The sequence below is a fragment of the Dendrobates tinctorius genome, unplaced genomic scaffold (genome assembly GCF_039654945.1).
Source record: "Dendrobates tinctorius isolate UK_male_01 unplaced genomic scaffold, ASM3965494v1 ptg000224l, whole genome shotgun sequence".
In the NCBI taxonomy this organism is placed as follows: domain Eukaryota; kingdom Metazoa; phylum Chordata; class Amphibia; order Anura; family Dendrobatidae; genus Dendrobates; species Dendrobates tinctorius.
The window spans coordinates 6,017,775-6,041,757 of record NW_027361891.1 but is presented as its reverse complement, the minus strand read 5'-3'; the positions used below and the strand labels follow the sequence as shown (position 1 = coordinate 6,041,757).

At 44.0% G+C, this 23,983-nt stretch overlaps 1 protein-coding gene across 1 annotated transcript in view; it reads right to left on the bottom strand.

Annotated features, from left to right (window-relative positions):
• Positions 1-10,836: 10,836 nt before the first annotated feature.
• Positions 10,837-23,983, bottom strand: part of CAND1 (cullin associated and neddylation dissociated 1) — a 48,108-nt gene continuing 34,961 nt past the window's right edge. Inside the window, exons 9-15 of the mRNA XM_073555481.1 lie at positions 20,164-20,305; positions 18,507-20,000; positions 17,186-17,281; positions 16,861-17,030; positions 16,619-16,783; positions 14,593-14,700; positions 10,837-11,369 (exon numbers count right to left, since the gene is read on the bottom strand). Coding sequence (XP_073411582.1) covers positions 11,145-11,369; positions 14,593-14,700; positions 16,619-16,783; positions 16,861-17,030; positions 17,186-17,281; positions 18,507-20,000; positions 20,164-20,305 — 2,400 coding nt within the window. The 3' untranslated portion in view covers positions 10,837-11,144. The remainder of the gene's footprint in view (positions 11,370-14,592; positions 14,701-16,618; positions 16,784-16,860; positions 17,031-17,185; positions 17,282-18,506; positions 20,001-20,163; positions 20,306-23,983) is intronic.

The following is a 23,983-nucleotide window of genomic DNA, read 5'->3' as shown; positions in this document are numbered from 1 at the left end:
TGATATTTTTGGCAATATATAATATGATCACACAGATTGAGGGGGGGGGGAAAACTTGGTAGGCTTTTAAGAGAAATCCACATCAGACACCATGGCTCCAATTTAAAAAAAAACTTTCACACCAGAATTCTGGAGAAAAAGTTTTGGTAAGTTATAAAATTTAGGTGGAACTCGGTGTTGCGACAAAATTTTGCAACTTTTATGCCACTTCCTCCGAGCTCCATCAAAATGGGCGGAGTGGGATGAGTGTGTGGTTGGATGCCATAACGCGTGTAATTCATGGGGAGTTGTGGAGTTCCATACACCAGTAATCTTACTTAAGTAAGACTTCAGGTGTAGTGCACAGAGGTATATGCAGCTTATCAAACCCGTGCACCTCTTCAAACCTCGTAAATCAGGATTGCCTAACTCCAGCACACCCCCTCAAGACCGGTGTGAATGAATTAAAAAGCAGCAATTTTAAAAAATATATTTTTTTTTTTTTGCCACACTCCTTTCAGCAATGGAGGTGTGCGAGAGCTTGATGTTAACATTGTAATTGTTCCCATTTTGAGAAGAACAGACAATAGCATAGTTTACCAAAGTATGCGACTGGCAAACAAGATGGACTCGGGTGGGAGATCAAAATATATTTTATATTTTCTCATTCAAATCAACGGCTAAAGCAGAGTCACATCTGAAAGACTGTTATATAGGCGCAAGCCCCCCTGACAGTGCTGAATATGGTGTGAACTTGGCCTAAGGCTACTTTCACACTTGCTTTTTTTGCAGCGCGTTTTTCCCGCAAAAAAACGCATGGAAAAAACGCATACAAACACATACAAATGCTGCGTTTTTTTCAAGCATTTTTATGCGCATGCATGAAAAAACGCGTTTTTATGCGTTTGTAGTGCGTTTTTACAGCGTTTGCGTTTTTTTCCAACATTAGTTGGCCACTCACACTTACCCAAACCATGACTTTACTAACCCTAACCCTTAACCAAACCATACCCTAATCCTAATCCTAACCCTTATCCAAACCATACTAACCATAACCCTAACCCTGACCTTGACCCTTAACCAAACCATACTAACCCTAACCCCTAACTAACCCAAAACCCTAACCCTTAACCAAACCATACTAACCCTAACCCAAACCCTAACCCCCCTTAACTAACCCTAACTCTAACCCAAACCCCTAATTTGCATTGTCAAACCAATGGTCAACAAAAAAACCGCATGTGCAAAAAACGCATACATGAGCATGCCAATGCGCACCCATAGACTTATAATGGGTGTCTTGCTGTAAAAAAAAATGCATTGCGCGCGCATGCGTTTTTTTGAGGCAAGTCGGACGCCCAAAAAATGCAACAGGATGCATTTTGTGCGCCCGAGCGCACCACAAAAAAACGCATGTGCGTAAAAACACATACAAACGCATGTGTATGCGCACATAAGCGCATCCCATGCAAGATATAGGGAAAAAACGCATGCGTTTTTTAGCGCTAAACTACAGCGCAAAAAAACGCAAGTGTGAAACCAGCCTAAGAAAGCTGTTTATTGAAGGCTTATTGAGCCCACAGCCATTCCTGGCAACACCCCCCATTATACATGTTCAGGGAGAATGATGTATTACAAGGATCAGTTCTGTTCATATAATCAGTTACACTTAAAGAACTAGTGCCAGCGGTAAGCTTAAGTAACAAATAATGGAACGATGAACAGAAACTTGCGACTGGAATAATTGGCCATTGCACTTGGTGACCTGCCAATTCATAGCAATAGCAAGGTCTTCATGAATGCGGTTCATCTTGCATTAGTCATGTGCATCAAAATATGCATCTTTGGGTTGTTTTTAGCTGCAAGTTTCTAACTAGACAATTTCCATTTTCATACGCAGCTGGAGGCTCCAATATCATAGCAAAAAGGTATGCACTAGTGATGAGCAAACATGCTCGTGTGCAGAGTGTCTTTGGCGTGCTCGAATATTATGTTTGAGTCCCCGCACATGCACATCTGGCGGTTGTTTGACAGCCACGAGACATGCAGCCGTGGTGACTCGAACATGTTATTCAAGCACGCCGAAGACAATGTTAGCGCACAAGCACGTTCGTGCATCACTAGTATGAACAGCTCCGTTGCATGACATCAAAAGTGCCTGTCAGGACTCGCGCATGCAGAGCTGTAACATTTCATCTCAATGAAGCGTCTTCCCATATTTGCTTACAAATCTTATTTTGAGACTGTGCCTGTATTTACACTGGCCAACTGCAGTTATTAAATGACTGTCACTCGGCAATCATTTAATAGCCCGATTAGACAAATTATCACTAGGCGTTCACACATTATTATTGCTCTCGGTTACATAAGACGTGCTGCAGAGAATGATTATTTTTAAGAAAGGTTAGAATTCAACAAACAAGCATTTTACTTTCTTCTGCTACTTAATGAAACAATTTGCATAGCATCCAAGGGCATGGTTTAGTCTTGTCCTTCAAGGAGTCCTGCAGAAAGCATACTAGACTTTTCCTAACCACATCTCTTGGATTTTGTGCCACACACAGCAGGAGGTCCTCACGTTTGCAAGTTTTTCCTGTGTCTTATAAAAAAGAGAAACAGAATATAGATACACCTTTAACAGTGGGAGAGCGACAATTCTGAAGGGGGTCTCATTTTATTGAATTTACTTTCAGGGTAAACACCAGTATTGTTTAAGATACAGGAAAGTATTAAGTTATGTACCGGTAATGGTATTTTTCGGAAGCCTATGACAGCACCACGAGAGAGGGGATCCGCCATTCAGGAACAGGAAACCTACAGATACAAAAGGGCGGCACCTTTCCCACGCATCAGCTGGATTACAGAGCTTGAGAGGCTAGTTAGTGCACAGCATATGCACAATATATACAATCTATCTATCCTATTTACAGTTCTATACCATCTCCAACATAAGGTAAATCAGTGAAACAATCTTCTAAAGGAGTGCACCCCTATATGTGAACAAGGGAGGGAACTAAGGGTGCTGTCATGGGCTTCCAAAAAATACCGTTACCGGTACGTAACTTAATACTTTATTCGGACTCCCATGACAGCACCAAGAGAGAATTAGAGACGTAAACTAAGCTAGGGAGGGACTACAGCCTGCAGCACCCTTAGCCCAAAGGTGAGATCCGAGGAGGCACCCATGTCTAACCGATAGTGGTTAAAAAGGGTGGAAGGAGATGACCAGGTGGCCGCCTTACATATCTGGTCAATTGACACTCTAGATCTCTCTGCCCAAGATGACGCCATGGCACGAGTGGAACGCGCCCTCAAATTCTGTAGAGCCAGACCGCCACCTGCTGTGTAGGCAAGAGAGATAGCCTCCCTAATCCACCTTACTAACGTGCGTTTCGATACTCTAAACCCTTTCCTGGGACCTTGGAAGGATAGAAATAATGCATTCTCTTTCCTCCAAGGATCAGTGGCTGATAAATACTTAAGCAGGCATCTTCTAACATCTAACGCCTGAAGCTTTTGTTCCTTAGGATTGGTCGGATTAGGGAGGAAGGAAGGCAGAACTATCTCTTGTGTCCTGTGAAAGTGTGATGCTACTTTGGGAAGGTATGCTGGGTCCGGCCTTAGGATTACTCTATCCTGTAAGAATACTGTGTAAGGAGGCAATCTGGAAAGTGCCTGTATATCGCTTATTCTACGTGCGGATGTTATCGCTACCAGAAAGGCTGTCTTAAGTGATATAACCTTAAGTGAGGCCGAATCTAGAGGTTCGAATAGTTTTACTGTCATGGCTGTAAGGACTAAATTTAAGTCCCCTGGTATACATCTGTCCTTGTGTATGGGTCTAGATCTAGCAGCTGCTTTAATGAATCTGGCCACCCAATAGTTGTTGGCAATATCACATGCAAATAGGGCCCCCGAGGCTGAAACCTGTACTTTCAATGTACTTGTGGAGAGACCCAATTCGAGACTCCTCTGGAGGAATTCCAAAATTTGTTTTGTGGGTATTCCATCCCTGACACCTGGAATCGCCTCCAGGTTCTAGCATAGATATTTGTGGTAGTTTGTTTTCTGCTATTCAGGAGGGTATCAATTAAATTTTTGGAGAAACCTCTATTCTTCAATAGTGCCCTCTCAAACACCACGCCGTCAAATGGAGTCCCGCTACCTGTGGGTGGTTGACTGGCCCCTGGTAGAGGAGATCCGGAAGGTTCAGCAGTACCCAGGGATCGCCTACCGACATGGTCCTCAACCATGCGAACCAGGTCCTTCTGGGCCAGAAGGGGGCAATTAATATGACTCTTGCTCGATCTTCCCTGATCTTTCTTACTACCAGAAGTAAGAGGCTTAATGGTGGAAAGGCATATGCCAGAGAGAAGTCCCATTTTATTAGGAAGGCATCCACTGCCAGTGGATTTTTCCTGGGGGTTCAGAGAGCAGAATGTTCTTTCCTTTCTGTTTTCTTTGGTGGCAAAGAGGTCTACCTCCGGCTGACCCCATTTGCAGACAATCAGGTTGTAAATGTCCGTGTTTAAAGCCCATTCTCCTTGCCTTAGGGCCCTGCGAGTTAGAAAGTCTGCCTTCATGTTGTCTTTCCCCCTGATGTGGAGCGCAGTTAAAGATTAAAAATTTTCCTCGGCTATCTGAAAGAGACGTTCCGTTATCTGCATCAGGGCCTCGGCGTGTGTTCCCCCTTGGTGGTTGATATAGGCTACTGCTACCTGGTTGTCCGAGAGGATCCTCACAAGTTGACCCTGTAGGTACATAATGAGTTTTTTAACTGCTAACTCAATTGTCAACAGTTCCCTCTGGTTAGATGAGGTCTCAGCATCGGAGTCCCAATGTCCCGGTACCACTATGTCCCCCATATGGGCCCCCCAACCCAAGGGGCTAGCATCTGTGGTTATTATGCAGGTTATCTGCGTCACCCAGGGCACCCCTGAGGAAAGTTTTTGTCATCGAGCCACCATCTAAGAGATGTAAGAGTCATAGGGCTTAGAGACACTTTACCCTGTAGAGACCCCTCTAAGGCCCTGCTGCTAAGAAGGACATCTCTCTGAAGGGATCTAGTGTGAAATTGTGCCCACCTGACCGCCGGGATACATGAGGTTAGAGAGCCTAACAGCGACATGGCTTGTCTGAGGGTCATGGAGGATCTATTAATTGCCCGAAGTACCTGCTGTTGTATATGTTCTAATTTATCTGATGACAAAAGACACTACGGAGTTTCTGAATTTAACAGTAAGCCTAGAAACTTTTGGACGCTTAGGGGCTTAAATCGGGATTTCTCGTAATTTATTATCAATCCGAGGCTCTCTAGTCTGGATCTAGCCTTCTCTATCTGGGATAGACAATGGTCCACTGAGTTCCCCACAATCAAAAAATCATCTAAGTACGGGACAATCAAGATATTGGCCTCCCGTAAATGAGCCATGACTTCGGCCACTATTTTCGTAAATACCCGGGGCGCTGCTGAGAGACCAAAGGGATAGAGCTCTAAACTGAAAATGATGGATCAAACCGTCTATTGAAACCGCTACTCTCAGGTACTGCTGGAAGACTATGTGGATAGGCACATGATAATACGCGTCTTTCAAATCCACGACTGCCATAAAACACCCTTCAAGCAACATCTTTATTGTTGAACTGATGGATTCCATCTTAAAGGTGCGATTAACCAAAAATTCATTGAGGGAGCGTAAATTAATAATGGTTCTAAATGTTTTATCCGGTTTTTGGATCAGGAATAAGGGAGAGTAGAAGCCTCTACCTCTCTCCGATTCCGGAACCTTCACCAGGACATTTTTCAAGCACAGGCTCAAGACTTCTGCCTCTAACGCAGCTTGTTCAAGGGGTGAAGATCTTAAGGGAGTTTATTTAAAGGTATCCCGTGGAACATAACTGAACTCCAATCTGAGCCCGGGGGATATCACATCCCGCACCCAGTCACTATTGGTGATCTGCAACCATGATGGGAGGAAAGCTGACAGTCTACCCCCCACGGGAATTGCTAGTCATTGGCTCGGTTTCTTTCGCTCTTGACGAACGCCTGAACATGAAGCCCGTACCTCTTCTCCTTCTATCCTCCCATCTGGGACGGTCTCTATTAGGTGAAGGATTGCGCCTTCTCCCCTGACCGAATCTCCTTCTATTGAATGGACATCGGTAGGATGCGGACCACATATTCGGTAACTTTTTCTTATCGTCCCCGGCTTTCTCAAGCAGCTCATCCAGGACTGCTCCAAATATTCCCCCTCAAATGGGATAGTAGAGTTTTGCTCTGGATTGAATATCGCCCTGCCAGCACTTTAGCCACAGGTCTCTACGAGCCACATTAGAGAGTCCTGCTGCCCTGGCGGCCATTCTTACCGCATCTGCAGAGGCGTCCGCTAGGAAGGCTGTGGCCTCCTGGACTACTAGTAGGGCCCCAAGAATTGTCTGTCTAGATGTTCCTTGTTTCAACTGGGACTCTAACTGGTCCAACCAGATCATCATGGACCTGGCCGTACATGTTGAGGCTACTGCTGGTCTTAAGGAACCGGCTGCCATCTCCCAGGTACTTTTAAGGAAGGCATCTGCCTTCCTATCTAAAGGATCTTTAAGGGACCCCATGTCCTCGAAAGGCAGTGAGGATCTTTTTGATGCCTTTGCGATTGCCGCATCTAATTTGGGGGCTTTGTCCCAAGTGTTCACCGTCGGATCATCGAAGGGGTATCTACGTTGAGGGCTGGTGGTAGCGAACCTCTCTTATCTGGTTTCTTCCACTCTCTACGGATTAGATCTTGAATCTTTTCGTTCAAGGGGAAGACCCTTCGCTTCCTCTGCTTCAGCCCCCCGAACATGACATCCTGCATGGATAACTGAGGTTTAGCCTCCTCCACTTCCATTGTTCCTCTCACCGCTTTTACCAGCTTGTCCACCCGGTCAAGCGGCAGACAAAACCGACCAGAATCCTCTTCCTCCGAGGATGAAACATGGGAGTCCTTGCTTCTCCATTCTACCGAGGAATCTGACTCCACCGGGTCCCCACCCCTTAAGATTTCCGGTTGAGACAGGGATTTCAGGGTTTCCTTCATCTCTGCCCTGACTAGGTCCTTTAAGCTTGCAGCTACTACGAGCGATTCTTCCACCACTGTCTGCTGGATACAGGGGGGACACAACCTTTTGGGGCATGAGTCTGGTAACGGGCATGCACAAAGCGCACATTCTCTGTGCTTTGTTTTACTCGTAGACTTCTTCCCCTAAAAATAAACACAGTGGGAGGCCCCGTCACTGAGTGAACATTCACGTAGATCACTTACCAGTGCCGAAAATAAGTACCTGAGAATGAGGGGGATATTTCTCAGCCGATGCTCCTGTCTGTCTAGAGGAGCTATTATGACTGGATTGGTCACTTCATCACGCACGCTCCTGTCATGGGACTCCTTTTTCTTGTTTGACCTGCCGTAGGTCCTCTAGGGGCGGCAGTGATGATTGTCGCTGCTCTTGATCGCTCTCCATTACTGTGTGCAATAATGTGGCCAAAGCATGGAACCCATCTTGGGTCCTGCCTATATACCCCTCCTCCGGACAGCAGATATGCTGCGCCCCCTCCTTAATTGGGCTCCCCCCCTCCCCAGGTGGCACTGCCACTGGCCAGTGACCCAGCGCATACCAGCGTCTCTTCTGATGGGCGCCGCCATCTTGGAGCCCCCGCGCCTGCGCAGTGACGCCGACCCGGAAGCGCCTCCAGGCTCCGCCCCGACGTCACCCGGACCCCGCCGTAACCGGAAGTCACACGGGACGCCCGGGCATTGTCCATACAGCGCTCCCTGGCCCTCCGCAGCGCCGCCTGAGCTGGGAGACCCCCGGGGGGGCATACTTACAGGCGGCGCTGATCACTCCTTGGAGACGGACATCCTCCGGATACCGCTCCCTGCTGTACACGCCACCGCCATGCTGCCCATCCAGGACCACCGTGGTGTCTTCCAGGAGCTCCGCACCTGGCCGAGGTAGGAGACCCCCCCCACTACCTTTACCGACCGGTCAGACTGGGATCCATCGGATTCCGTCTTTAGGATCCCGTCCCCTCAGGAAACCAACTGATGTGTGGGAGAGGTGCCGCCCTGTTGTAGCTGTAGGTTTCCTGTTCCTGAAGAGCGGATCCCCTCTCTCGTAGTGCTGTCATAGGAGTCCGAATAAAACAGCCATTTTTTTTTTTATAATGGTCAAGAGTATTGAACAGTAGAGACATGCTACTGGCTTCCGGGTACTTTGTATATATTTTAAAGCTAGATTGCTTTAATGTAACACTTATACTGAACAAATGATAGATTTAAAAAGGTTTTAAATCACTCAGATTTTTTTTTTTTTTTAAATACCCAACATGAGCAAAGTGTAGGTATTTTTGAGATTGCATACAGGATTTTGAAATATTAACCCACCAGAGGTATTGCATGTCTAGTTAATAGATACAAAATCAGAGGCAAACTTTACTATGCATTTCTTTGTGGAAAAAAAAAAAAAAAACATGTTTTATCACATCCCATCCCCCCAAAAACACCATCACTTTTGCCTACAGCTGTCTGGCATTACAGTTTTGGTATGGTCACACTGGCACTTGAGGCTGTCTGGAGCCTCCACTGTAGGTTAAGCAGGGCAGTAGAGTCGCTAAGCCAAACCTCAAACGCCTCAGTTTCCCCAACACCACAGCCCTGAGCGTGTACATACCCCAAATCCCACAGCACTGCCTCACTACTGAGCGTGTGCATACCCCGACCCCAGCCTCACTACTGAGCGTGTGCATACCCCGACCCCAGCCTCACTACTGAGCGTGTGCATACCCCGACCCCAGCCTCACTACTGAGCGTGTGCATACCCCGACCCCTGCCTCACTACTGAGCGTGTACATACCCCAACCCCTGCCTCACTACTGAGCGTGTACATACCCCGACCCCTGCCTCACTGAGCGTGTACATACCCCGACCTCAGAGCCCTGCCTCACTACTGAGCGTATACATACCCCGACCCCAGCCTCACTACTGAGCGTGTACATACCCCGACCCCTGCCTCACTACTGAGCGTGTACATACCCCGACCTCAGAGCCCTGCCTCACTACTGAGCGTGTACATACCCTGACCCCACAGCCCTGCCTCACTACTGAGCGCATACATACTCCAACCCCACAGCACTGCCTCATTACTGAGCGTGTACATACCCCGACCCCACATCACTGCCTCACTACTGAGCATGTACATAAAGTGCAGCACAGATTCATGTCAGCTAAAAACCAAGATCCTTGGATCAGGAATAGAATAGACATTTATAGGACATTTCATAACTTTCCCAAATTCTTATAAACACATTTACAGCCCATCCTGCATTGTACTACTGTACCCAATTTATTATATATTTTAAGAGTCGGTCCATTTTATCCCAATTCCACAGCCTTGAGGTGAAGCAAAAAACAGTGTGCTGTGCCATTTTATCCCATGAACACTAGCCTGAGCCCATTATAGTCAGATTCTGTCATACGCTGTATATTATTTTTTGTTACATAATGAATTTTGCAAGAACTATTTTTCTAGTGAAACTAGCGGTATGGCTGTGGAGGTCCTAGTATAACACTAATGATTATAACAGTTTATTAATCCGAAGTGCAAGCGCTGAGAAATCAAACTTTGGTGTCACATGCAAATTAGTCTAGCCACTCCCTTGGCTAATTTACATGTGGTTTCACAGCTTTATTTCTCAGCATCAGCACATCAAATTACTACAAGAGGTAACATTTTTATTGTTATACTAGGATATATAGAGTTATACCATTAATTTCACTAGTAGAATTGTTAAGGTAAAATTAGTTGAAACTCTGCTCCTGTGATCAAAACAAACAAAAGAGAACAAAACCTTAGCCCCTTGTTTATATTTAGAATATATTTTTTCTGCACTTACTACTTGTATGGTACATTATCACAATGTACACAACTGAAAAGTTGTGAAACAAATGCAAAATGAAAAGAGCACATAAGCCAGGTATTTATTGATGTTCCCAGGTATGTAGTATGAACAGAGTTTTATTTCCAAAATGTCAATTCTCTTTACTTCTATTATTTTTTTCGGTTTTCATTTGTTGGAATTGGCCAACTCTCCAACAAAAGCTATATTTTCACAGCACTTATAAAAACCTTGGTGAAATAGGTTATGTAGAGTAGAGTTGAGCGACTTTGGTCGGATCAGGTTTCGTGAAACCCGAATGAAACAAAATAAGTTTCAGATGAAACTGGTCCGACTAGAGCAAAACAAAGTCGGAGTTTCGTCCGAAACCCGACCCCAATGCAAGTCAATGGGAAATAAAAGTCGGACGAAACTCCGACTTTGTTTTGCTCTAGTCGGACGAGTTTCATCTGAAACTTATTTTGTTTCATTCGGGTTTCACGAAACCCGATCCGACCAAAGTCGCTCAACTCTAATGTAGAGCAGTCAGGAGCCTACACAGAACTTATTGAGTGTTCTGCAAAGACACTAGGACAAAATGCTATAATACACTTAAATGCTTCTCAAATTTGTAACATTAAAACTGCACGGAAAACAATCAGCAGTTTCTGTAGAAATGCATGCTCTCTTACAGACTTCATATACTGTGTGTGTGAACCCAGTCATGCAATCTAAGTGCAGATTAAGGAAAGAGTTCTACCACAACAAATTTAAAAGGGAACGTCTCAATTATGTCTGATGTAATAAATATTACAAAGACTTTGATCTGCAAGCCAGAAGCCTTTTACATAGAGGAATGAAGGGAACAGAAGTATATAAAAAAATCTAGATGTTTTGTCTTCAGCTCTGAAACCAGAGACAAAAATGGAATAAAAATATGTTCATGGTCCGTTTTAACAGTTTTAATCCTAAACAATACAGTGGAAATGGATTCTGGAAGGTATTCCCATACATAATATATTCTAACTGATGACCATCTTTAAAATGGCTAAACCAATAACTTCTTTATCATGGAAACATAGTCTTGGAATAAAGGCTACAAAAAGCAACAATGGAATTAAGCCAACCCCCCTCCTTATAGAATGTGGAACATTGTGAAGCTTGATACGCAAGATTTCAATCGTTTGCCTTATTCAGAACCTTTTAATTTCAGTGCATTATATGGTTCAATGTTATGGTCCCACTTAAGGAATATTTAAGTTGTGTCCATTAATTCCATGGTGGCAGATGAAGTATCTTTCTGAATACTTTCAAATATTGTGGCAAGTTCAGGATTTGAGCTGATCTGGGACTGGAATTCACTCATTAAGGGGCTCTTCTCTGCTTCAGGAATGGTTAAAAGTGCTGCCACTGCTCGCATTGCTGAGCGCTTTAGTTCGTCTTGCTTCTCAAATTCTTGTTTCACAGAGTTTGCCTTCACCTGCAAATTAAAAAAAAAAAAATGTGTCATCCAAGCTTTAACATATCTTAACCCCTTAGCGACAGAGCCAGTTTGCAGCTTAATGACCAGGCCAATTTTTACAATTCTGACCACTGGCCCTTTATGAGGTTATAACTCTGGAACGCTTTAATGGATCCTGCTGATTCTGAGACTGTTTTTTCGTGACATATTGTACTTCATGTTAGTGGTAAAATTTCTTCGATAAGTCTTGTGTTTATGAAAAAAACAAATATGGCAAAAAATTTTAAAATTTTGCAATTTTAAAACTTTAAATTTTTATGCCCTTAAATCAGAGAGATGTGTCACATAAATTTCTTAATAAATAACATTTCCCACATGTCTACTTTACATCAGCACAATTTTGGATGCAAAAATTTTTTTTTGTTAGGAAGTTATAAGGGTTAAAAGTTGACCAGCGATTTCTAATTTTTACAACAAAATTTACAAAGCCATTTTTTTTTAGGGACCACATCATATTTAAAGTCATTTTGAGGGGTGTACATGACAGAAAATACCCAAAAGTGGCACCATTCTAAAAACTAGACCCCTCAAGGTGCTCAAAACCACATTCAAGAAGTTTATTAACCCTTTAAGTGCTTCACAGGAACGAAAGCAATGTGGATGGAAAAAATTAACATTTAACTTTTTTTTGGAAAAAAATTACTTCAGAACCAATTTTTTTTATTTTCACAAGTGTTAAAAGAGAAAATCAACCACAAAATTTGTTGTACAATTTCTCCTGAATACGCCGATATCACATATGTGGGGGTAAACCCCTTTTTCAGCACACGGCAGAGCTCGCAAGGGATGGAGCACCGTTTGACTTTTTCAACTCAGAATTGGCTGGAATTAAGATCGGATGCCATGTTGCGTTCGGAGAGCCCTTAATGTGCCTAAACAGTGGAAAACTCCAACAAGTGACCCCATTTTGGAAACTAGACCCATTAAGGAACTTATCTAGATATGTGGTGAGCACTTTGAACCTTCAAGTGCTTCACAGAAGTTTATAACGTAGAGCCGTGAAAATAAGAAATCCATTTTTTTTTTCCACAAAAATGATCTTTTCGCGCCCAAATTTTTATTTTTACAAGGGTAACAGGAGAAATCATACCCCCACAGTTATTATGCGATTTGTCCTGAGTACACTGATACCCCATATGTGGGGGGGGGAACCACTGTTTGGGCGCATGGGAGAGCTCGGAAGGGAAGGAGTGCCATTTTGGAATGCAGACTTTGATGGAATGGTCTGCGGGCATCATGTTGCGTTTGCAGAGCCCCTGATGGGCCTAAACAGTGGAAACCCCCCACAAGTGACCCCATTTTGGAAATTAGACCCCCTAAGGAACTTATCTAGATGTGTGGTGAGCACTTTGAACCCCCAAGCGCGTCACAAAAGTTTATAAACGCAGAGCCGTGAAAATAAAAAGTCTTTTTTATTTCCACAAAAGTGATTTTTTTAGACCCCAATTTTTAGACCCCCAAAGTTGGTAAATAGTGGAAACCCCTCAATTCTTGCTCCAACCCTAACCCCAACACACCCCTAACCCTAATCCCAACCATAATCCCTAATCCTAACCCTAATCCTAGTTCGCCCTAACCCTAGCCCTAACCCTAGCCCAACCCTAACCCTTAACCCTAGCCCAACCCTAACCCTAGCCCAACCCTAACCCTTAACCCTAGCCCAGCCCTAGCCTAACCCTAGCCTAACCCTAGCCTAACCCTAGCCTAACCCTAGCCTAACCCTAGCCTAACCCTAGCCTAACCCTAGCCTAACCCTAGCCTAACCCTAGCCTAACCCTAGCCTAACCCTAACCTAACCCTAGCCTAACCCTAACCCTAGCCTAACCCTAGCCTAACCCTAACCCTAGCCTAACCCTAACCCTAGCCTAACCCTAACCCTAGCCTAACCCTAACCTAACCCTAACCCTAGTCTAACCCTAGCCTAACCCTAACCCTTATGGAAAACTGAAAAAAAAAATATTTTTATTATTTATGTGTGCCTATATAAGGGGGTGATAAACAGGGGGGGTTATGTACTATTTTTATTATTTTGATCACTATGATCGTTTATCATAGTGATCAAAATAATGAATGGAATCTGCCAGCTGGAGCCAGCAGATTCCCGGCGGGCGCACTGCGCATGCGCCCGCCATTTTCAAGATGGCGGCGCCCATCGGATGACGCCGGCGGGTGCGGGACCACCGGGAGGGGACGGAGGACAAGGGAGAGGTACCGGGAGGGGACCGGGGACCCTATTTCTCTATCCTCTGATGTGCGATCACATCAGAGGAAAGAGAAATTAAATGTAAAATTGCGGCTTTTTTTTTCCTTTGCGGTCGCCGTTATAGGGTTAATAACGGCGATCGCAAAAGCGGGGGTCGGTAAAAACCGACCGATTCATGTTCTCTGGGGTCTCGGCTACCCCTGGCAGCCGAGACCCCGGAGAAAATCCGACACTGGGGGGGCGCTATTCACTTAAATCACAGCGCCGTGAATTAACGGCGCTGTGGTTTAAGTACCCTTAATTACCGCCGTTAAAAGGCGTATCGGCGGTCGTTAAGGGGTTAAACTCCCTGATGAAATAAGCTACATAGTGTTCTGACTTAGTGTAATGTAGTCACTGCTCTATGTGGGTTTTAATTGCAATGGCAAAAAAAAAAAAAAAAAAATTAGTCCAGATTCTATGAAATGAAAAAAAAAACTCATTAAGAAGATCACAGCACTCCTTATTAAGAGGATCACAGCACATGGTTTGATGCCCTCTCTCTTTCACACTTCAAATCTCAGAATGCAAATATGTGGTTTTGCAGGCAGGACTGGATTTATATAGACCTTGGATTGCACTAAAACTACTAAGAAGCAAACGAACAAATTTTAATACTCCCTAACCTTGTGTAAAAGTGTAGCTCATATAGTGTAAGAGTTAATATGCTCATTGATCAGTCTTCCCTGGTTTCCAGTCCTGTTCTCAACCGACGTGACAAATTCTAACGTATGGATATGTCCAAGGTTGTAAAGGGGTTAAATAGCAGCAATTTGGTCTGTATTTTGCATCAACGTTTGTTAGCCATAATTAGAAGAGATGCAAAGATTTTCATTATAACTTCTCAGTCTGCGGTCAAGCCCTCTTTTGATATATAATGCTCCAATATGGAATTGTTCCAAAATAGATCAGAAGAGAATAGGAAAAAAAGTAACAAACCTTGGTTGTACAGGTGGCACGCAAGGGTTCTACTAATCTATCCAGCCTCTGCAGTACAGCACTTGGACATAAGGTAGACAACCTTACCAGCATTAAAAATGTCAGCATCTGTACAGGAGAAAATGAAAAAATAAATAAATAGACTATTTGACTGGTTGTTTGTGAATTCAATAAAGAAAGGTGTAACACATTAGTAATCTGCAATAATTATAAAACGTAACTGCACTTTAGATTTACATTATGGAAACGTTTCTAAACATCCTGCAGATTAGTAGGGGAGCCAGGTCCTGAGACCTCTACTCATCATTCAAAACACTGCTACACAGTGCTGAATTGAGGACACGTGCTGACATCCAGCATGAGCATGTGTCCACAACGGTGTACAGGTTCATAGATTTTGCAAGGACACCCATTGATCCGTAGGATGTATATAAACTGCTCAAAAAAATAAAGAGAACACTTAAACAACACTAACTACAAGACAATCACACTTATGTGAAATCAACTTGTCCAGTTAAGAAGAAACAATGATTTTGAATCCATTTCTCCTGCTGTTGTGCAAATGGAACAGAAAACAGGTAGAAATGATAGTCAAATTAGCAAGACAACCCCTATAAAGGAATGGTTCTGCAGGGGGAGACCTCAGACCATTTCTCTGTTCTCTGTCAGTTTTGCATTTTGTCATTGCCCTCACCCGTAAAGCTACAGTAACAACCCACAGAAGTTGTTGAGGTTTAGGATGGTAAATCAATGAGAGATGTGGCAAGAAGGGTAGATGTTTCTGTCAACACTTGTGTCCAGAGCATGAAGCAGATACCAGGAGACGTGGAGGGGGCCGTAGGAGGGCAACAACTGTGCAGCAGGACAGCTACCTCCTCCTTTGTGCAAGGCGGAACAGGAGAAGTGCCACAGACCTGCAAAATGACCTCCAGCAGGCCACTAACATCCATGTGTCTGCTCAAACGGTCAGAAACATATTGGCAGATTCAATATTGGCGCCTTGTTGGTGCAACAACTGTGCAGCAGGACCGCTACCTCCTCCTTTGTGTAAGGCGGAACAGGAGAAGTGCCACAGACCTGCAAAATGACCTCCAGCAGGCCACTAACATCCATGTGTCTGCTCAAATGGTCAGAAACATATTGGCAGATTCAATATTGGCGCCTTGTGCTCTTTACAGCTGAGAGTAGGTTCAAACTGAATACGTGACAGACGTGACAGTCTGGCGACGCCGTGGAGAACATTCTGTTGCTTGCAACATCCTCCAGCATGACAGGTTCGGCAGTGGGTCAGTAATGGTGTGGGGAGGCATATCTTTGGAGGGCCACACAGCCCTCCATGTGCTAGTCAGGGGTACCTGACTGCCATTAGGTACCAGGATGAGATACTCAGACCCATTGTGAGACCATATGAAGATGCAGTGGGCCTTGGGTTCCTTGTGATGCATGACAATGCTAGGCCTCATGTGGCTGAAGTGTGTCAGCAGTTCCTGCATGATGAAGGCATTTATGCTATTGACTGGCCTGCCCGTTCTCCAGAACTGAATTCAATCGAGCACATCTGGAACATTAAGTCTCGTTCCATCCACCAACACCACGTTTCCCCACAGACTGTCCAGAAGTTGACTGGATGCTTTAATTCCGTTCTGGGAGGAGATCCCTCAGGAGAACATCTGTTGCCTCTCATGTCCAGGCATTGTAGGGAGGTCATACAGGCAGGTGGAGGCCACACACACTGAGCATTATTTCATTGTCTTGAGGAATTTCCACTGAAGTTGGGTCAGCCTATAATTTGATTTTCCACTTCGATTTTGAGTGCCATTCTAAATCTAGACCTCCATAGGATATTAATTTTGATTTACATTCATCATTTTTACTTTATTGTTCTCAACGCATTCTACTATGTAATGAATAAAGATGTTCAACTGGAATATTTCAATTTTAGTGTTCATTTTATTTTTTGAACAGTGTATAATATCACACATTGTAAAGTCTATCTGCACGTAAAAGCAATCTAGTCTTGCATTACCTTAATGTCATAATGATCCTTTAAGCCATCTTCCACATGGTTTAAGAATTCAAAGATGTCCAGCCTGTCCAGACAACTGTCAAGAAGGGTGTACATACACTCAAAGGCAGCTTTCCGGATGTCCAGGCCATCATCCACTGTATGTTTGAAGGGACCCATTTCCACCTGAAATAAATATATTTAATACATTGGAATACAGATGGAAAGATAATTATAGGAAAACCATAATGTCCTTCACTAACCTCTCTTATTAGTTCTTTTCTGACTTTCGTTTCGTTGTAAAGATGAGGAAGCACAGAATCAAGCAAATCTCGAATTAATGATGGCTTGTTGTGTGCAGCAGAGTTAAATGTCACTAGGGCTACTCGTCTCACATTTAAGTCTGGATCCTCCAAGGTCTTCAAAAAGTCACCTGTTAGAAAAGGGAAAAGAGTTTTCATGTAATAAAGGGGTGTGAAACACTAACTTTATAACGGTTCTGTGAAAAAAAACAACATAGGCACACATCAACATGAACTCCCTCCGCCTCAGGGACTATTGAATATATCATCAGTATATGAAGCTTACCAATACAGTTCTTCAGCAGTGGATCAATGGGCTGAGGATGATCAGAAATTGTAAACTTAACAGCCGTTACTACAGAGCTCCGTGCATATGATGAACCTTGAAATATTAAAATAAATAAAACATAAAACACATAATGAGGGTACCAAATCTGCAGACATTAAAATGGCTTGCTCAGGCTCTTGTTTCTGATATGGTGCAGAGACAACTTTTCCCATGATGCGACAATTGCTGAGGAACCAACTCATAATGGGTATCATGTCATATAATGTAATGTGTTGATGTACGATCACTACATGTCCAACATTTTTTGTTAAGCGACAGTCCCGCTCAGTATGAAGTTGCATCTCTCCACGGCTGACATTTGAGGCCTAGCTAAACCGATTAAATAGAAAAAAATGCCTGTGTTCTACTTTTCTTTCCTTATGCCAACACTTCCAAATTATTGAGAGCCCAAATGACACATATAATCCACATAATGAAAGGGCTATATGGCTGTCCAGATATAAATATTTTTAACCCACAGGTTTACTAGCATAAAAAATAAAAAGAAACTGCGCTGTAATTACTCTTCCCAGGTCCAGAACAACTTTATCACTCTTGATCAACAGCATCAATGAAGTCTTATTTACAGGACTGCAGACAGTCGCTAAGTTCAGCGGCTCAACCTGTATCAACAGCATGAGCCTCTGAGCTCCACGATTAGCTGCAGCACTGCCAATGTAACGTCACCACTGAAGCCAGTCAAAGAGCAGAGCGATATAGCACTGGATCCAGGAAGGGTGAATAAAGCGCAGTTTGTTAATGTGAACATCAATGAGCCTGTGGGCTAAAATATTTCAAATGTGACAACCTCTATAAAATCTTCATTAAAAAGTTTTCCCTGGACAGAGACACTTCTGATCAGCCACTGAGCATGGGGAATGCCCAAGAGTGCTCTGTTCCTTTGTTTTCGCAGAGGCTTCGAAGATTGTTTCATGCCTTTAGAGTTCTAGAATACCATGGCAATATGTCAATGCTCCAGGCTGAAAAGTACCAAAAGGCAAAATATGTGTTTCGCCCTGCAAGGGAGTCTAGAAGTGTATTTAATCAGATAAATAATTAACCATATTGAGTTTTAAGTGTCCACACATTAAAAGACTACATGCAAGAAACAGTATGGCAGTTACATGGCTAAAATACAGCCATAAGAAATAATATCACTGGTATTTCTAAAAAGAAGCCATACTGCACAGCTTATAATTAAGCAGTAAATTTAATGAATAAGACTGATTATATAGAGCTACAAGACTGTACACTATAAGCTTAATATTTCTACACATACCGGCCGCCAAGTATCCTTTGAGACGTGGTAAGAGCGTCTCGGGATCTATCAATGTCAGCTTGCCCAAGCATTCAGCAACAACATTCCTGGTTCCTTCCTCGGCACATTCAGAGTGTTTCAGTAATAAAGACCAGATATTTTCCACATATGGTTTAAGGCCCACTACTGATGCAGAGCTTATTATTTCTTTTAAGGAATGAAGTAGAAGGTATTGCCTTTTGGGTTGACTAGTTATCTCTTGTAAGACAAATGGCAGGTACTCTGGTAGATTGCCTACACTGATACTTCCAAGTGCGTACGATGCTGCAGATTTTACTTCTTCGCTAGGAGAGGAAAAGGCTTCTAATATAACAGATTTTAGCTCTATCTGTCCACTCAAATCAATGTGATGTCCAACTTCACCTAAAGAAAGCAAAGCCAAGAGGCGAATGGAGTCTGTAGACCTAGAGTTTTTAACATCTTGGATAAACTGACCAACAACAGCTGGTCCTTCTTTTGGGCATGCCCGAGTGAGTGCTGCTACGCATTTGGCAATAGAATAGTACGACTGCTTGTGGGTGAGAGAAGTACTCTGGGCATATACTGGACCAGTCAGCATGCGCAGCAAATCCATGTAGCCCAAACTCGCAGTTGATGTCACGACTAAGGCTTGGAAAAACTCTAACATTGCGCTAAGAGCTCCTCCTTGAAGTAATGGTGACCTCACAAGCCCAATCAGTTCATTAAGGATAGATCCACTAATCTTTGACAGAGAAGATGGATAAACTTTAGCTAATGTGGTCAGAAAGCTTATTGCCATCTGAGACACATGCATATCACTTTCACTAATGAGAGGCGGAAGCTCGTCCAGTACTGCATCAATCATGGAAGCAGTCAAGCTGTCGCTATAATTTTTTATCAAGATATCTAGAGCAGAAAGAGTGCCCAGTTTTAACGCCCTCTGATTTTTCCGGAGAAATGAGGCAAGGATAGGCACTCCTTCTCCTAAGATTGGCCTCAGATCTATTTTCAATGGAGATCCAGCTATTAATGTTAGAGCCTTCACTGTAGTAAGCCGAGTGATCTCATTCTTCAGTCTCTCAAGGAAGATTTGAAGGGTACTAGGGAGGTCACTTCCCAAATTATCCCCGAGACTACAGATTATTTGACCCATGCAGGAGATTGCACGTTCTTTTACTTCTTGATCAATATCGGCGGCTTTCAACCTCTTGATTGTACATGTAAACAAATCTTTTATGTATGGGGTTGCATCGAAGGAAGAAGGTTGGTCCAGCGGTCTAATGACTTTCACAAGCTGCTGCGCAACTAACAGGGCTTCAGATGTGATTTTGTAAAAGGGATCTCCGACACAGATCACTACAGGTGCCACCAAGGCCTGGACGTGTGGGTGGAAGACTTGAGGAGAATGATTGCAGAGGATTACATACAAACATGACAAAGCATCTATTTTCAGGTTAGAGGAGCTTGACTTGTCATTTAATGAAAAGATAATTCCTGTAAAAAAAAAAAAAAAAAAAAAAAAAAAAAAAAGTAATGAACCATTAAGAAAAAACGTTTTTGTTTTTTTAAGGATTTTAAAATTTCACTCTACACAGAATATTTTGAAGACTGGGGAGAGGGGGACAAAAAGATACACAGAAAGGAGATGACCACTTACCTGGCACAAGAACAGGAACATGCTGTGTCAGAGCCCCAGGTAGTACATTCACCAACTCGGTGAGCATATTAAAACAACACTGCCGCGTCTTCACACTTTTTTCCTTCATCTGTTTATGTAGCGCTTTAACAATGTTAGGTACCTACATACACAAAGGAAATATAGTGACTGTATACATGGTCAATGGTCAAAGGCTTAGAGATGGTGAAATATTGCATACTGCCTAAACTAGCTTTAATGCTAAGCTGTCAGTTCTAAAACGTGTTTCATTACATAAAGAGATTTGAAAATTACTTACATTAGCAAAAAGTGTCCGGTTTGCCTACTTCCCAGCAGTTATGTAACCCTTTCATGTTTACTAGTCACATTAGAGGGACCCTGCACTTAGCAAGTGAAACGTTTTTGGCGCATCCTTTTGTGCATTTGAAAATGTGCATATGGGGGACAACGCTGACTGCATGGACAGCGCATGTATATTTTCAACTGCACAATAAGACACCAAAAAGATTTGAGGATGTCCTAACTACCTGCCGGGTCTTATGTATTTATACACCATGTGAGTGGAAAACATGGCCAGTTCCCAACAGAGAGGAAGGGATCGCCCCCCGAGGAAGCAAGGTGTGAAACGCGCGTCAGGGTGCTCGCGTGACATGGTGACACATTTACGATGGGTAAGGGAACTCCTGCTGTCTAAAAATATGGTTACTATTGTTAACGCTGCTTGGATGATTGTATTGTGATTGCTTCCCTTTACCTCTGCTTACCTCTATGCCAAGAGTTGGCAATTTTATGCATTAATACAGCCTTTTTTATGTATCTTACTTTTTGCAATTTTTTGTAATCTTGTACATTATGTCTTGTCTTTGGTGAAATCTTGGTACTTAATAAAGTGAGTGTGTGTGAGTGTATATATATATATATATATATATATATATATATATATATATATATATATATATATATATATATATTATTGTTTGGACCATCCCTAGTGTAAAAAGGTGTTCCTGTTGCTGCATGAACCAGTTAACAGTCTAAATATGTAACAGTACAGACACAGAGGGCTATTAAATGCAAAAAGCATGCGATAACATGATGCGAGGAACCTGGTTATGGTAAAAAATTTTGAAATGAGCCACACAGGGATATTGAGGTTAATGTGTTGAGGCGATAGGCCAGTGTGAACAAATGTGTTTTTAAGGCACGCTTAAAACTGTGGGGATTGGGGATTAATCGTACTCGCCTGGGTAGTGCATTCCAAAGAATTGGCGCGGCACGCGAAAAGTCTTGGAGACGGGAGTGGGAGGTTCTGATTAATGAGGATGTTAACCTCAGGTCATTTGCAGAACGGAGGGCATGGGTAGGGTGGTAGGCTGAGATGAAGGAGGAGATGTAGGGTGGTGCTGAGCCATGGAGGGCTTTGTGGGTGAGGGTAATAAGTTTATACTGAATTCTGGAGTGGATGGGTAGCCAGTGTAAGAACTGGCACAAGGAAGAGGCATCGGTATAACGATTGGTGAGGAATATGATCCAAGCAGCAGCATCCAGGATGGATTGGAGAGGGGAGAGTTTGTTAAGAGAGACCGATTAGTAGAGAGTTACAATAGTCCAGACGAGAATGAATAAGAGAAACAGTAAGTTTTTGCAGAGTTGAAAGTAAGAACAGGTCGAATTCTAGAAATGTTTTTGAGGTGCAGATAACAAGAGCGAGCCAATGACCGGATGTGGGGGGGTGAAAGAAAGCTCTGAATCAAGTATGACCCCAAGACAGTGGGCATGTTGCTGGGGAGTAATGGTGGAACCACACACGGAAATGGCAATGTCGGGCATAGGTAGGTTAGTAGAGGGAGGAAACAAGAGGGATAAACACTCAGTTTTTCTTGATGTTTTTGCCATTGGATGGAGAGTATCCCTAAATTAAATTAAACTATGGTATCTTTGTATATCCATGTTCTTGAATATGCGTTTGAGAGGAAGGGATGTAGATTCTAAGCTCTTACGGCCAGGGTCGTCATTAATTTTGCTTTATTGTATTACTAGATGTGGGCCCAATTCTATTGCATTGGGAGGGCAGTGACATCACGATGGGGGCAGCGGCCCACCCACCTCCGTGCAGTCACAGCCGGCAGGAAAGACTTTTGCGGCCTGTGCTGGAGATGGGGTGCAGCCACCCTCTGGTGGAGCCGGGGGTGGGGGGGGTGTCTGGAGGCCGGTCCAGCGGCGGGGGGGCTGTCCTGGCGGTGGGCAGCCGGCGGGAAAGACGGTGGTTTGCGGCCTGTGCTGGAGATGGGGTGTGGCGCCACCAGAGTGCGCCCGCACCCCATCTCCAGCACAGGCCGCAGTCTTTCCTGCCGGCTGTGACTGCACGGAGCTGGGTGGGCAAGCAGGGGCGGGTATGGCGGCAGGTCAAGCGGCGGGGGGGGGGGGGGGGGGGGGTTTCGGTGGCGGGTCCAGCCGGCGTGGGGGTTCTGGCGGTGTTCCGCTGGTGGTACTGTGGAAGGGCCTGGTACCACCAGCGGGTGCCATATTAGAATACCCCATCACTTGGGTATTCCAATATGGCGGTCGGCGTACTTCCGATGCAGCGGATTGTGGGATTCGAGGACATACAGACGGAAGTGGATGACGGACACTTTAAGGCAATTATATAAATAGAAGTTACTTATGACTTGTATATGAACTGTAAAGCGCTGCAGAATATGTTGTTGCTACATAAAGATTATATAGTAACTAGCTGCTGCCCCGATTCTAAAGCATCGGGTACTCTAGAATATGGCCAGCGGCAGATTAAAATAAAAAATGTGATATACTTACCATCCGACGGCCCCCGGAATCTGTCCCTCCTCTCCACGCTCCCGGCATCTTCCGTTCCCAGTACTGCTTTGCACCAAAGACCGCTGCCGACGTCCTCTCGCGAGAGCGCGACGTCATCAGCGGTATTTCGCGCAAACCAGTACTGGGAACGGAAGATGCCGGCAGCGTGGAGAGGAGGGACAGATTCCGGGGGCCTTCGGAAGGTAAGTAGATCACTATTTTTTATTTTAATTCTATTTTTTACACGTTTATGGTACCGAGGGTCCGAAGGAGTCTCTTCTCCTCCAGACCCTGGGTACCGGCTAGCGCTGGGCATCTCCGGCTGCGTCGCCGACGCCCGTGCGCCCGGAGATGACCCACGGCAACCGTCGGGAGATGACCCAACGGCACGGTAGCGGTGGCGTGCGTCCTGCTAAATGCGGACTGCGCCTGTTGCTGATCAGCGCAGCGGGATTTCGGTTACAGACATGATTATATATATATATATTATTATTATTATTATTATTATTAAAGAGGATGGGGAGGGAGGGGGTAAAGTGGGTCTTGCTACTTCTGTGAAGTTGTAGGAACCACTGCTAAGAAAATTCCATTATGGTGGAGGATGCACATAAAACAGCAAAGAATGATAATGGATTAATAATAAAGCAACCTTTTTATTGCAAAGTGCATTAAAAACTCACAGTTACCAATCTTAAAAGCACTTGTAGGCTTAACCTCCATTACTAACCTTACCAAAAAATTAAATTTAACTCCCCTCAAGGCCTGCTGGCACAGGGTGATGTTTAAAGGGATCAGTCACTTCTCAATCTGAGTGTTCAACCCCTCTTTAAAATAAAAACACATACACTTCCCTCCCATGCTGCCACCATTCCAGTGGTGTCAACATTCGTGTTCCCAGTCTCGTGAGAATGTCACATCAATCCCTGCACTCACTCAGCGCTGGCATCACTGTCCCCACCTTCAGACGTAAAGGTAATCAACAGGAAGTCAGAGCTGCAGCTGACTG